Genomic DNA, 15,395 nt, shown 5'->3' with positions numbered 1-15,395 from the left:
GTGCACACGGATGCAGTTTTATTCCACTTTGATTTCCACATGCAACCCATGCAATGCTCCCCGTAGAATCCAGCAGCCTCGACACCACACTGCAGCAAGTGCTGCTCTTTCCATTGGCTCCACCAGACAGAGCCCACACAGACAAGCTGCTGGGTCTTCCAAGAGCCACTGCCCCTGTGGCAAACCACTTCATTGGCACAAGCGGCTGCGGGAGGTAGACAGCTATCTTTAGCCGCTCACATAAACCGGAGGAGGAGTTAGGGGTGTCTGAAGACTCAGCAGAAGGGGTGGAATTAGGTGGTTTCTGTGGAGTACTCCAGAACCTAAGTGGTCATTAAACCCAGGTGGTGTTGGCCATCCTGTTTCTCTACAGCCTCAATAATACAATGAATGCACTGAAAACTTGTTTCGTCAGCAGCCAGGTGGGGAAGCTTGAAGGGTGCTGAATGCATTTTGTACCAAGGCCACATTTTAATATTAAACTCCCAAACACAAGACTAGCAGCTGGTAAAGTTATTGGCACATTCTTCCATGGCTTCCAAGCGGTGCAGGCTGGAAAATCTAAACACCACACGCTTCGTACGTGGACAGCACTTTAGGAGTTCAAAGTGCTATCTGGACATTGGCAAACAGGACTCTCACCTTCACAGACACAGGAGATTCACCCACAAAGCCATATCACACATTTACTGGGCACAGGGCCTAGCCTTTTAAAGGAATACTTACGCAAAGATGAGAGGCAGTGTCTCTCTCTGGGCAATCACTTGGTGATGTGAAAGCAAGCCCCTGAATGACTACACACCCCTCCTAAAGTGACTCAGGGTATGTCTACACTGCAAATAAAAACCTGTGCCAGGCCTGTGCCCGCTGACTCAGGTTGTAGGGCTGTTTAAGTGCAGTGTAGACTTGTGGGCTCGAGCTGGAGCCTGGGCTCTGGGACCCTGAGAATGGGAGGGTCCCAGAGCCCAGGCTCCAGCCCAAGCCCACAAGTCTACATTGCAATTAAACAGCCCTTTAGACAGAGTCTGAGTCAGCCAGCATGGGCCAGCCGTGGGTGTCTAACTGCAGTGCGAACATCCTATAGACACATAGAGGCTGTACAGCAAAGGAGGCAGAAATTCACTCTGGGAGTCGACAGGCAAATCAGAGAGCCCACAGGAACAGCTCACTTTGTATCTCTGGCCAAAGGGAAACCACCGGTGAAAGTTTAACAGTCTCCAGGATGGGGGCCCCGGCTTGGCTTCCGGGCTCTTCCCAGCAGGGCTTGGGAGGGTGGCACAGGCAGCTCATTCAACCACAGGGAGCAGGGGGAAGCAGCTTGAGTTGCTTTGTCGTGCCTCCTGGACCAGTCCTCCTTCAGCCCAATGGTGGTGGCTGGATGAAGGGACTCTGGCAATGCACGGCAGGTGGACATGGTAGGATGCTGCAGGCTTGTATACAGTCAGGCGTGGGGAAGGAAATCTCCTTCACTGGCACCAAAAGGCTATGGCACACCTCACCTGTGCCTGAAACCCAAAACCCAGTTGTCTCAAGTCCAGAGCTAGGTCCATAGGCAGAGGCTGGAGTCACTGTAGCTTTTCTATATACACAGGGTGGGAACATATGTATACTTGTGCCAGTGGGGACAGGAGTGCATTTGTCCCCTGTAATTCTTGTTTATAGCTACACCTGGAGGGGAGGAGCCCTCCCAACTCCCCTCGCTCTGAGCACAGCCAGTAAAGAAAACGGATGGGAGGCTTCTAAGAGCAAGATGCCCGTGGGCAGAGTAGTGGCACAGAGGGCATTGCACGGCCCCAGTGGGAAACCCTCCTCTGACATGCACCTGCTTCCCGTAGCCAGAACAGAACCTGAACTGGGATGGACATCCCAGGCCGACGAGAGGAGCAGCCCACCTCTGGGCTGAACCTCCACAAAGGAGAGGAGAATCCCACGGAGAACTCTGCTCCTTCTTTCCTTTCTCTTATCGATGCCTGTGCTCCAGCAGGGACTCAAAGTCTGGGGAACACACCAGCTTGTGCTTCACATGTCCCAAGACGATCATCTCTCCAGTCCTGCCGTCTCCAGTGCCCACAGATACCAGTTCCTTTCAACAATACAGGAGAAACCATTAAAAACAGCCAGATTCACTCTCTGTTTAGAGGCTACCTGCCCATGAATATAAAGAAAATGCATCTCCCTAGCTTGGGGAAACTATGTTCATGACCACTCGAGACAGCCATGCTGCAGCTTAACTCCCTGGCCCTGATTCATTGCATGAGTGAGTTACGCTCCCGTCAAGCATTGATTTCTAATGCTCTGTTGTATGCATCTGAACTCTGGAGGGGAAGCATTTCCTTCCCAGCAGGGAGAGCCGAGCCCAGAAACTCATCTTCTGGCTGCCTGGGCACCATGATCCCCCGTGCGCTGGTTACAGAAACAGCCAGTAGATGACTAGGGTAGGCCAAATCCTTGCTGAACTACAGGTTCCTCCAGTCCACCTCCTCCCAAAGAAAGTGAGCTAGGGTTCTCTCTCCCATCCACTGTCTCTGAGATTATCTCCCCACTTCCAGTGCTGGGGTGTGGATGCTTTCAGCCTTCATATCATGGGGCCTCTTCCTGACCCCAAATAAGATAGCAGCAGCTCTTCTCAGTCCTCAAAGGGCACATCGAATGGATGGCTCAGGGGAGTGAGATTTGGATACAGAACGTTGCACCTCCGGGGCGCTGGTTCAAGTCAGGCCCAGGTGGAGAGTAGATAAAGTCACTGCTACCCGAGGGCTGCTGGATGGGCCCCGCATGAAATGAGTTTTGGAGCCTCAGCCCAATTCCTAGCAGCCAGGGGTCGATAAGATGGGGTTTATATACCATGGAGATAGATATCATGGATCACAAAGTCCAGTACAACAACTAACTCTCACTACCATCTCAGCTGAGAGGACAAGGTCTGAACAGACCCTGGAGAGAGAACACTTCTCTCAAGCATAGAGGAGGTCCCTCAAGGCCAAGCCAGGACTGAAACACACAGGCACGGGGCAGCAAGCAAGTGTTTGGGGGTGGAGGAAGCATTCCCAAGGCTGCCAGCGTGTCACCTTTCACCAGCAATAAATTCACCATAGATGCAAGGACGAGCCATTTCCCATGCATGCTGGCCGCTGAGCGAGCTGTACCTGCAAAAAGGAGCAGGGGGTCCCCATGGTCACGTCCAGAGTCACTTTGCCCAGAACCAGCTGCACCTTTCCCGATTTGCGGATCAGCAGCTTCCCCACCTGCCCTTCTGGCAGGTCCCCCAGGGTGCAGATGTTCTCAGCCTGCTTGGCCTCCTGTGGAGAAACACATTCGGGGTTAGAGGGGTGCAGCTCCTTTGCCCTGGTCACCCCAGTGCTCTTCTCCAGTCAAAAGTTGGGATGCTCACGCCTTCCCTGGAAGGAGTCTCTCCAAAGAGAAGTAAGAGATCCTGTAAGATATGCCTCCACCCCCATGCAATGAGGCTCAGGTGTGCTGTATCATTGGATAGACATTAATTGCCTAATTAATTTCAGAATTTAATGGAAGTTCCATCAGTGTCGAAACAAAGCAGCCTCCCTCAAAACCAGAGCCTTCCTTAAGTGCTGAGGTTGTGAGCATATCTGCCACCTGGCTCAAGCTGGTTGGATGTCAAAGGCCAACAGGTTTGGGAAACTTGCACAGTGGAAGTGGGAATTGCCATGAGCCAAGACGCAGATTGAGATACTTACAGAAACTGCACCGAAGAAATCCTAGGTGCTTTCTGGGAGTGTGTGAAGGACACAGCGAAAGGATTGGGGAGCATTGTTAAAGTTGCCTGTGTGCCCTCCCCTGCCCCAGGTCTCTCACCACTGGATACAGCAAACTCCCCAGAAATGCCAGCACAGACACTGTCCCTTGTTGCATTGCTCCTTCTCCCACTGCACATGCACACCAGTGCCCCGGAGGCAGCCTCTGTCTCACAGGGCTCAGCTGTTAGCTAGGTTTTATCTACGAGTTCCGCTGATGGGCCTCCCGGGGAGTCCACATGCTTCCCTAGCACCTAGCTACAATATATGCACACAGCTCCCCTCTAACGAGTGATGCGCAGCAAGACAACCCCCTGCTACAATGTCCATCTCATTCCCATACCATGGAGGGCTCAGTGAGGGCCCCGCTTGATCTCGTACCTGGTTCTTCTCCTGCTTCACCATCACCATCTGCCCCTCCTCATTCTGCACCTCTGTTTTGATGGGCTTGGTGTCCTGCGTGGGCGGCTGCCCAGGGAGGGTGTCTGGCAGCTGCAGGAAGACCAGCTCCTCCTCCTTGGTCAGGCTCAGACTCTGCAGCAGCTCTGCCACGGAGATGTCTTGCGGGTAGCTGGGAGGTGCCTTTGCCTGAGATGGCTTGGCAACCACCAGTGGCTCCTCAGAGTCCTCCTCATCGCGGGGCTCCTCTTTCACTAAGAGCAGAGACAAAACCGCAGAGCTCACTGCGGTGCAGACAAGGTCGCAGGCTACCTGTGCAGAATTATTCCCCACTCCACCATAAGCTCCCTGTTAGACAACAGCCACCTTCCCATGCTCCGGGGGTGTCCGCTTCACACCCCCGGGAGTGAGGGTGGGGGAAAGCAGGGGAGAAGAGGCTCTTGCCACCTGCAGCAAATCTTGCTCCCTTGCAACAGACTAGCCAGGGGCACAGGAAGAACGCTGGCCTCTGGTGTCTTTATTTCACCTGTCAAGGTGTTAAGCACCTTCAACTCTCATTGGGAGTCCGTGGGAATTGAGGCTCTCAGCACCGTGCAGGACCTGACCCTTAGTGACTAGGATGATGGGAAATGTTACACGTAGTTAACGTCTGGGCTACACACTGAGCCTCTTGAATAAACCCTTGGTTCTGGGTGGTTTCTCATCCCTTTCTGAAGGGCTGGAGACAAGAACCATCCTCAGTCAGAGCAAACAGGCTTGGACAGCACCATACCTCTTGTGCTGCTGTGAATGGTCCAACATACTAAGAGGACACATCCCCCCCATGTGGTTTCCCTCCACCCCCTGCAACTTCTGTACCTTGCTTCTCTTCTGATCAGGGAACCCCTGATATGCCTCTGTCCCCCATTCGCTGGGGCGGGGAGGCTGGAAGTAGAAGGGCCAGACCAAATGTATGAGACCTGCTAGGTAGGCCTCCCAGGGATACCTTTCAGTCAATAGCCAGTACCTTTAGCTGAATGCTTGGATTTTGTGAGTACACTGGAACAAATCAGCTCCATGTTCCCCTACCCCAAGCATTCAAGCTGCAAGGCTGTAGCTAGGGCTGGTGAGCTTAGGTGTATCCCCATAGGGATCCCAGCACAGAGTCTGACCATGATGGGCTTGAATCCAGTACCTTTCACTGAAGGCAAATCCACTTCCATCATCTCCTCCTTGGTGCTGGTGGCCAAAGGCTTCATATCTTCCTGGTCATCGCCCTCCTCCTTGAACAGCCAGCCTGAGTGGGCCAGGGGTAGTTGAACTGGCTTGTTCCGGATGTCATTCCTCAAGCGTGGGTCATCAAGGAACTGAAGGAGGAAAGCGGGAGAGGGAGAAGAGTCAGAAGGTAGAATATCCCTCAGTGCCAGAGAGGGGAGAGCTGCCAGCCAGGACTTATCAGGGCCATTGGACACAGAGAGGACAAATACTTCATAACCCCTATGCAGATAGGCACCCTGCCCATTTTACAGAAGTGGAAACTGAGGTACAGAGGACGCGAGTTGCCACTGACATAGCAAGTTGACAGCAGAGCTAAGGACCGAACCCAGGAATCCTGCCTTCTAGTCCTGCACACCAACCATGCCCAGATACTGTAATCCTATGACTCCATGCCATCTGTAACAGTGCTTGGTCTGATCTGTATACAAGCCAACCCCACAGGAGTCAATGGGAGCTGTCCGTGACTGCTGCAGGATCAGGCAATGTAAGTATCCTCTCCTCTCCTCTCTACTAGGCAGTGAAATCAGGAGAGTAACCAGAGGTGAGCCTGAAGCTCCTGCTGCTGGGTGCAGAAACTGACTCTTGGGGAGCAGCAGGGACGCCCCGCCTCTGGGGAAACAGCCACTTGGCCCTAGGTGTCCTGCTGGCAGGGCTAGAACTGGGGACTCCCAGACTAACAAACGTCAGGGAACTAGAAGCCTTAAACTCCCTCCTCAACCTCCCCGCCCCCATCCAATGGAACAATCCTGGAGTAGGCTCTTCTGTTCCAGCCGGATGGAGAACTATAGCCCTGCGTCCCAGATGGTACTGCCCCCTCCTCCCAGCCTTGCTTACATCATCCTTTTCCAGCATACGCAGGATCTGCTTGGTCTCCTCGTCCGTCTCCCTCTTCTCTTTCTTTATGTTGATGATGTGGGAAGGTCCAAAGTCTGACATGTCCACGGTCTTATCCCAAGTGCCTGTGTGAAAGAGAAGGCGAGCGCAGGAGTGAAGATTTGGAACAGGGATAATCCCTTGGCTGAGCACTGTATTTCAATCCCCCCTTTTCTTGGTGTGAATTAAGTGGTTCTAGATTCAAAGCCCTGCAGCCCCGGATCCCCTTGTTCAACTCTAGAACAGAACAGCACAAACAGTGCAAGCTTCTCCCCAGCACTAGCCTGACAATGTGCCTCCACCCTGGCCTAGAGGAACTGCACCTGTGGGGAGAGAGGGTAGATCAGGGCTAGTCTTCACTGCAACAGTTATCTCAAGTTACTACCCGAGTTAGCTTAGCTCGAGTGAGCATGGTCACAGTGCAAAACAACACCCAAGTTACGCAGAGTGAATGGATCAGCAGCTGATGAGTCGTTATCACCTAGGCTGCTGCACCCCCACTGCATTTGTAGCTTGAGCATTAGCAGTACTTGAGGATCAACTAATACCCTGCAACAGCGCTGCTCAGCTGACTTTAAAGCACCATGTAACTAGAGCCAGGTGTGTGCGCGCAAACGGGAGGTGGGTTGGGGTAACACTTGAGTTACAGCTTGAACTCACACTGCTGTGAAGACAAGGCCTCACTCTCCAGCCAGGGAAGACTCTCCAGTCTTAACTTCCCCAAGTGCATGTTGCACAAGCCACCAGGACATTTGCCCACTAGAAACCACACTGAGACCCACCACGCAATGAATCGAACAGTGGTGACTTTAATGGGCTGGATTGAAACTGGTAACCTTGTGGTGAAGAGCTCTCTTACCCCAACGTGAATCACTGAGCCCTTCCAAACCCTAGATCATTTTATTTCAAACCTTTGCAAAAAAGGCAGTACCCACGTTAACAAAAACAACCTACCCATGGACAGCACCTTTCATTCCAAAGTGCTTTAACAATTCTGGCCAAAAGATACATGCAAGTCGGACATAGGGATGATTCAAGTTGACACTGAAATGCAGCATCTCTCCCCACCACTGGCCTTCCTTGGAAGTCATCTCCAAGGAGGAGAAGCAAAGCAGAAGGGAGACTCTGGGAAAAGTGGCTTCTGTGACACCCTCCTGCCCCACAGCCTTAAGTGCTGTCCACACTCCTGCTAACTGTACCCTTCTTCTTCATCATTTCTGCTGGGCCTTGCTCGAAGATGGAGTGGGACTGAATGACCTCCGGCCTCCCCCTGCCTCGTCCATGGCCATCTCGCTGCCGATCCCGATCTCTCTCTTTCTTCTCTTTCTTGATGGAGATATCCTCTTTTGGCCTGGAGAAAAAGGTTTGATGGGGTATTGCTTATTGCAAGCCTAAAACGCTCCTGCTGAATCCTAACACACTTGAAATGATCCACCCTCACATCTTAGAGTGTCGTTACATACACTCAGAAGATGCCAGAATATTTTACAAACTGTCTATAGCAATCACTGCAAAACAGCCACCCCTGGGGTGGAACGTGGAGGCTGTTTAATAGTGCACTGCAGCCAGTACACGTTAATTTGGGTTTTAGATGATCACATCCCACTCCACTGAGACAATATAAGGTGGCCACTTACTCTTCTTTGATCTTCCTGCTAATTATGTTGGGGGTGAAAGTTTTCTACAAAACAAAAACAAAAAAATGATTAAGTCTCTTGTTCAGGAAGTGCCAAATATAAGCCACAGAAAACAAACGGGAAGCTATTTGATGACCCCACCATCTGCTGCTGAGCTCTATAACATGGTGCTAGATCCTGAGAGCCCTCAGCTCCCACAGATTTCAGTAGGAGCTGAAGGGAGCCAGGCCCTGGGCCCTTGATGTAAATCTCGACTTCTGGAGGTACTTTACATCAGTCTCTTGTTTTACCATGGTCCAATAGTTTCTCCCCACTGGAGCTGCTGTTTACAAGCCATCTTATGCACAGACACCCTAATGTCTGTCTAGGCTCTGACTATTTGAGCGTTTATGGATAAAAAGATGCTTTACAAACAGAAGTGAGGAAGCCTGGCACAGAACCAGTCTGGCTGCATTACAGACTCAGACAATGCAGTGTGTCCCGTACAACTCCCTACCCAGTTACCTCTACAGAAGGTGCCAGCCCCAGTTACACAAATAGTTCATGTGGCATCAGGAATGGGTTAGAGAAGAAGAGGCCACAGAGGACATGGAAACATGCAGGGATTGGCAAGGTCATCACCAGGCTGCCAGTTCAAAAAAGAATAATGCTGTTTATCTAAGGCTTGTTTTCCCAACTGCTCTCCAGACATTCATTGATTAACCCTCATATCCAGCCCTACAAGGCGAGGAGATACGTATTCTCCCACTTTCCAGATGGGGAAAGGAAATAGAAAGAGGGACTTGATCAAAGCCTCAGAAGGAGTTAGTGTCAGAGAAGGGAGCAGAACAAGGAGTTCTGATTGCAAAGGCTCCTGATGCAACAACTATACTATATAGGAACTGCCATATCAGATCACACCAGTGGTCAGTCGAGTGTGGTATCCTGTCTCCTCCTTATCAGATGCTGCATAGGAAGGTGTAAGCCACCCCAAAATGGACAACTTTCTTCTTAACCCAAACAGTTACTGTTCAGTTTACGCCCCTTCCTCCATCCGAGACAGGCAGAAAGATACAAAAAAACAAGTTGACACTGGAATTATTGTAATAAAAATCAGGTCTCTAAGCTTTTTAATGTCAGGCATCTTTCGTTAGACTCCAAAAAGGAGCCAAGAACAATTAGCAGCATCCCTCAAAGAAGTGTCACTGGAACAGCACTAAGCACATCTGTTGAGGGTGCAAGCTCTTTGTGGCAGTGACTGTGTGTTCTTGATCACTGTACAGCACTAAGTCATGGATACTACAGGCCAGATCTGGCACATGGTAAAGTCAGTGGTACTGACCCTGGTGGGTGCGGGATCAGGTTCTATAAAATGAGATCAAAGTTATTTTACAAAAAGAAAAGGAGTACTTGTGGCACCTTAGAGACTAACCAATTTATTTGAGCATGAGCTTTCGTGAGCTGTAGCTCAATTGGTTAGTCTCTAAGGTGCCACAAGTACTCCTTTTCTTTTCGCAAATACAGACTAACACGGCTGTTACTCTGAAACCTGAAAGTTATTTTATAGGCCACTTATTTGGTTAAAGAAAGTCAGGAGGGCAGTCTTCTCTGTGCCATTGGGGACACTTGCCTTCTTTACTCCTCCGAGGGTAAGGTCTCGGGAACGGATGGAGGGGAGGCGCCCGGGGCTAATGGGGGTGGCAGGTCTCCTCCCTATCAGCCCTCGTGCCCCAGCGAGTCCAGGCCGGAGACTGCCTGGGTTTCCAGCGTCGTTGCCTGAACTCCCCTCCGACATCCTTTCCAGTTATCTGGGGAAGAGAAATATCAGAGGGAACAACACGGCTGAAATTTCCAGCAACCCAAAGAGCTGACACCTGGAAACCCATTTCCTGAGCTGGAAGGAATGGAGGTGGTGTTACAGCCATGCCGACTCCTTTTCTGTTCAGACACAGCTCAGTCAGGAGGAGGAAGAGGAATAGGAATTTGTTGCGATCGGGAGAAAAGGGAATAAGGATAATTGCTAGGGCAAGAAATTAACAAATCACAGGGGACAAAACAGACCTGAGATACCAGGGGCATGATTAACTGAAGGGCCCTTCGGAAGGTGGGGGGGAGGGGGACGGCGGGGCGGCCTGCAGGTAAGGAAGGTATACTGAGCACAGGACGACAGCCCGAGCTGGGAGATCTTTTCTGCAAGTCATCTGCCTTTTGCTGGACTGAGGACCAGTTCCCCAAAAGGGGATCAGAAAGAAGGCCCACATACCCAGCCCTCACTATTTCAGGGCTCACACCCACCTCCCACCTGGACCCTTTGCTGTACAGGGTCAGATCCCCCTCATTACATGGGGGCTTTGACCTCTTCACTTCTCCCCACACATAGGGGCTCAATTACCCAGCTTCCAGGTTATAAGGGAACTCACCCTCACCACAGGGGGAGAGTTCCCCCTTTCTTTAGGCCCCTCACTATAGGGACTCAACATCCCCCAGCAGGGGTCTCAGACACCTCGCCTTCAAGGCTCCCCCATCTCCAGGCACCCTCATATGGGGCTCAGACCCCACCACCTGTCTCCAGGCGTGCAGTCCCTACCATTCCCCCCGCCCAGGCTTCAACCCCATATTGCTATCTCCAGGTGTGCACCCCCCATAGGGAGCTCTGACACCACCCGACTCATTGTCAGGCTCACACACCCCATAGGAGCCTGGGAACCCACTCTCACTTCCAGGCACACCCCCCATAGCAAGCCCAATCACCCTCATTCCTCCCCCCCCGTCCAGACACGCGTCCCCCATTGGGAGCTCAGGACCCCCCCGTCCAGACACGCACCCCCCTTCATAGGGGGCTCAGGAACCCCCCCATCCAGACACGCACCCCCCTTCATAGGGGGCTCATACCCCGCCCCCCGTCCAGACACGCACCCCCCATATGGGGCTCAGAACCCCCCCCCAGACACGCACCCCCCCTTCATAGGGGGCTCATACCCCGGCCCCCCCGTCCAGACACGCACCCCCCCCTTCATAGGGGGCTCATACCCCGGCCCCCCCCCCGTCCAGACACCCCCCCCCCCCCATCAGACCCCAATCCTTGTTATCTAACCCAGCCTCGACCAGCAGCAGCAAACAGGAAAAAGCGTGACGCCACGCTTGACCTTTCAACTCTAGCCCGCATGCGTGCGCCCGCCATCTTTGTGAGGGGCAGTGGAAGTGGCGGGACTCCCGCCGCGCCGCCATGCTTGTGAGGGGCACGCACTCGTAATGGAGAAAAGAGCGTGCCGCCATCTTTGTGAGGGGCGACCTCTGGCATAGGAGGAAGGAGGCGCCATCTTTGTGAGGGGCGCCCACTGCACTGGGGAAATACTTGCAGCTAGTGGGCAGGGAGGGAAACAGAGGCAGAGTACTGACTTGCCAGGGTGACAAAGGACATAAGTGGGCAAATCAAGCATAGAACCCAGGAGTCCAGACTCCCAATCACTCTCCTCCCCTACTGCAATTAATACCTACCTATGCTAACAACACAATCACCCTGCCAACCCTCTAGATCACATTGGCATCGAAATGCCCATGCTAAGAATTGTACGATAGACTGTCTGTCACTCGCACGATTCCCCAGGATGAGAGGAGGTAAATGCTGCTAGAAGCTTACTAGTGGCATCCATGCTTTAACTACCTGATGCCCCTCGTCTCACTCTCTGCAAATCAGCGCTGCCAACTCTTGCAAGACTTACTGTTTTTCTTAAAAGCCCCACCTCCTGGAGGATACGGATTGCATGAGATTTCACTGGTTTTTTTTTTTTAATTTAAAAGAAAAAAGTATGTTTCTAGCTCTCATTTTGGAGAAAAGCTTGAGAATGTGACCTGAACGCATTCCAAAGGCTCAGAAACCAAAACACTAAACATTATTATTTTTTTAAAATCTCATGAATTTTAGGCCACTCATGATTTTCTCAGGGACCGGCTCTTGAGTTTTGAATGCTTGGGGGTTGGAAATACTTGCAACAGCAGTTTTGCACCCACACAACTATACACCCAGACACAATTCTGCAGACACTCTTTACAGTGCTGTGATGTCTAATCACCTGGTTTCCAGGAGGCAGCCAAGCAGCTACATGTCAAAGCATGGTTCATCCAATTATTTGACCCAATAAAACCAGGCCTGCAATTATTTGCTGGAGAAAAATCCAAAACTGCTTTTCAAAATCAAGCCCTGGCTCTATAAAAACCAAAACAGTCCTTCGCTCCTGTCAGTGGCTGCTGCCTGCTACGAAAGAGCTTCAAGTATCTCCTTGCTAGTGCTAAGTGAAAATAGAAAAATCTATAGTCGTGCTGGGCTTTAATTTAACACCTCTGCAGGAAGGGAGGTATATCGGCAATGAAAGTGGGCTCTCCAAGCCTAAGGGAAAATCCCACTAGATGAAATTGTTGCTATCAAATTCATTTTTCACGCATCAAGATAAAGGTGTTTTTTGAAACCAGCCCCTCAGAAATAAAACGTTCCTTCATTACCTCTATTGTGTCATGAAACTGCAGTAATGGAGCATGTTAACACTTCAGGTGAAGAGCGGTAAATTGAAGAGGATGCTGCTGCAGTCGGTCCTTGTGCACCTCCATATTCCTTTGTCCTGTTTTCTGCAGTATCCACACCATCTCTGCGGCAATTGTGCTTGTACGGTCACCCCTGAAGGTGCCTGTAAAACCCATTAACTGGAGGGAAGAGAGAACCCGTTTTGCCAAAATTTGATCCTATTTGAAAATCATGGGTTCTAGATTTAGAACAGGACTTCTGAGGCTCTGCTTATTAGTTCTGTCCAAACACAAATTTTGGGCTGCAACATGATTTCTTTTGTTAAACTTTGTTTTGTAAGAGGCTAGAAGCCACTCAAGAATGACTTTTAAACCAGAATCTCTATTCTCTGCATAGCACAGGCTTTCTTTTCATTAGAAATAGATGCATGGGTCAAACTCTGATTTCACTTTTCCTAGTGTAAATCTGGAGTAATAAATAGAAAGATACCACGTTGACACTAGTGTAAAGGAGATCAGAATTGGGCTCATCATTTTCAATAAGAGTTCTCTTGAAAAATAAAGGTATACATGGGACCTGTTCAATGGAGCTATGCTGATTTGCATTAGCTGAGAATCCAGTTAGATAGGCAGACATTTTGCAAAACTCACAAACGTTTCACAAAGCCACACTTACAAAAAATACTTTCTAAAAGTTTGACAATCTCTCATGCACCTCTAGATTCATCCTTTCCTAATTAACCTTAATTTTCATTATGCACTGTAGGTGGGGAACAGAACACAGAGAGGGAATTTCAGATTTGCTTGTCCAGAATAAGCTGATGATAGTAATGCCTAATTACAAACCCTTTAGAAGGATCACATCCGCTCTTCAGGTGAATTCTCCCCTGTGCTGTAGGCCAGTCCAAGGCCCATGAACCACTTAGGCCCACTTAATAAGAGGTAATGGGTTACTTTCACCCATCCAGAATAGAGAGATTTAGGGTCCGCTTGGTCCAGGCCTGAGCTGCGCTCTCTCTCTCTCTCTCTCTCACACACACACACACACGCGCACGCGTGCGCGCGCCGGAGGAATAGCTCAGTGGTTTGAGCATTGGCTTTCTAAACCCAGGGTTGTGAGTTCAATCCTTGAGGGGGCCATTCGGGATCTGGGGCAAATATTGGGGACTGGTCCTGCTTTGAGAAGGGGGTTGGACTAAATGATCTCCTGAGGTCCCTTCCAACCCTAATATTCTATGATTCTAAATCACATCAGGCACATATGGCCATTCCACATCACTAAATCTAACTGGGCTGTAAATCGGTGCAACTGACATACTGAGAGAGCACAGGGACTAGGTCATAGCTGATCTTCACTGCACAGGGATAACACAAGCAGAGAGATGGTGCCCAAGGTATCTAGGTGCCAAATCAATGTACACTCGTAAGCAGTTGCACACATATGCAAATACTCACACACATGGATACTCACACACATGGACATTCACACAAACACTCACTGAGATGACCATTCACATGTACCCCTCACACCTGCTCTCTCCCTGCCCCCATTCTGCTTCCCTGGCAATGAGCCTAGGGCTGAGGGAAGCCCAAGGCTAGGGCAGGTGAACTATCCTTTGACAGCGCTGCAAGTTCCGCCAGGCTGTGACTGTGACAGAGGGGACAGTGACAGAGAGACATCATTAGGGGTTCTGCCGGGCAGCTGTGGCAGCATCCCGACTGCCCTTGGATTGCTGACAGCTAGATGGATGATGTAATTACCAGCACCTCGGTTACCTCTACTCAATGTGCAACTGAGCGGGTCCCAGCTGCAGCCCAGGGGATGCTGTTCTGTGACACGATGGGGCAGCTGTGGGATAGGGGAAGAGAATGGAGAGACTTCTATTCAGCCTGAAATCCCTTCACTTGACCGTCCGGTTTTTCCACTGAGAATGTGAAACTGTTCCACCATGTGGGCAGGGAAAGTCCAGCGTCCATGGCCCACCTCCGCTCCCTGCGATTCCTCTGCAAGTTTTACTGTACTCCCTGCACCAGGAGGAGCCCTGGCAGGATGTTGAGGGGCCTTCTGGCTGAGGAACTCACATAAGCCTGGCTGCATTTCTGGAAGAGATGGCTTAGCCAAACACAACACATTGAGCTCCATACCGGCATCATGGTGAAACTGTGATCTACAGGAGGGCAGTTTAGATAATCTCATGGTCCCTTCTGGCCTTAAACTCTATGAATCGAACACCCCCCTCCCAGAACTGAGAACAGAACCCAGGAATCCTGACAATTACCCTACTCTGTCCACAAGGATAGCGCTTCTCAAATGGGGGTTTGCAACCCCACAGTGGGGTGTGGACAGTGTGTGTGTGTGATGAAAGGCAGCCAGAGGGGTCATGAAGCACTGAAAATTTTACTACAGTTCTAAAGCAAAGAAAATTTCGCTTCTCCACTCCTCACAAAACCTTCCCCTTCAAGGGCAAGTATGCTATGCCAACCTCTCAAAACACTCACACAAATAAATTATATGGGCTTATATTATCACCAATACATTTCTTATTCTTACTTTTATAGTAAATATAAGGGGATTGTGAAAAATTTTGACATTGAATAAGGTTGAGAATCCAACAAAGTTAACAATTCCCAGTTACCCAGTAAGCATCCAGGTGTGAATAGTGTCAGGGCTTGCTGTATAAATGCAAGCATGGTGCCTAAAGCTACTCAAATACATCACTGCTGCAACTCCTGTCAAACCAGTGGCTGAGTCTGGCCCATTCTTCTGAAGTTTCAGATAAGATTTTAGCGTTGCTTAGTGACCACCAATTTCTCCCCATTTTTGGTACCATGCGTGCAGTACGTCACACTTCTGCACCCATCCTGAGGCCGAATTCCCCTCTCTGCCCCAAATCCTGCCCCAGATCCTGCGACTCCCCACCCTCCACCACAGGAAAAGCCTCTGTAATTTCACATTGCTATC

General features: G+C 50.5%; 1 protein-coding gene across 3 annotated transcripts; it reads right to left on the bottom strand.

Annotated features, from left to right (window-relative positions):
- Positions 1-961: 961 nt before the first annotated feature.
- Positions 962-11,061, bottom strand: POLR3D (RNA polymerase III subunit D). 3 transcript variants are annotated; one of them, XM_084615190.1, is made up of 9 exons: positions 11,010-11,061; positions 9,546-9,723; positions 7,937-7,980; positions 7,499-7,650; positions 6,261-6,385; positions 5,344-5,515; positions 4,152-4,423; positions 3,147-3,299; positions 962-2,083 (listed from the first exon to the last, which is right to left on the bottom strand). In XM_084615190.1, exons 2-9 carry the CDS (start codon positions 9,708-9,710, stop codon positions 1,961-1,963), a joined length of 1,206 nt encoding a protein of 401 aa, XP_084471316.1. In that variant the 5' UTR covers positions 9,711-9,723; positions 11,010-11,061; the 3' UTR covers positions 962-1,960. The 3 variants fall into 3 exon arrangements, with proteins under 3 accessions (XP_084471316.1, XP_084471317.1, XP_084471315.1); XM_084615191.1 differs by lacking the exon at positions 11,010-11,061 and adding an exon at positions 10,336-10,660; XM_084615189.1 differs by lacking the exon at positions 11,010-11,061 and having other exon boundaries at positions 9,546-10,660.
- Between the last annotated feature and the right edge of the window lie 4,334 nt (positions 11,062-15,395).

This window comes from Lepidochelys olivacea (genome assembly GCF_965140295.1).
Source record: "Lepidochelys olivacea isolate rLepOli2 genome assembly, chromosome: 26".
In the NCBI taxonomy this organism is placed as follows: Eukaryota; Metazoa; Chordata; order Testudines; family Cheloniidae; genus Lepidochelys; species Lepidochelys olivacea.
Note: the sequence above shows the minus strand (reverse complement) of the source record. Positions and strands in the feature narration are given on the sequence as shown.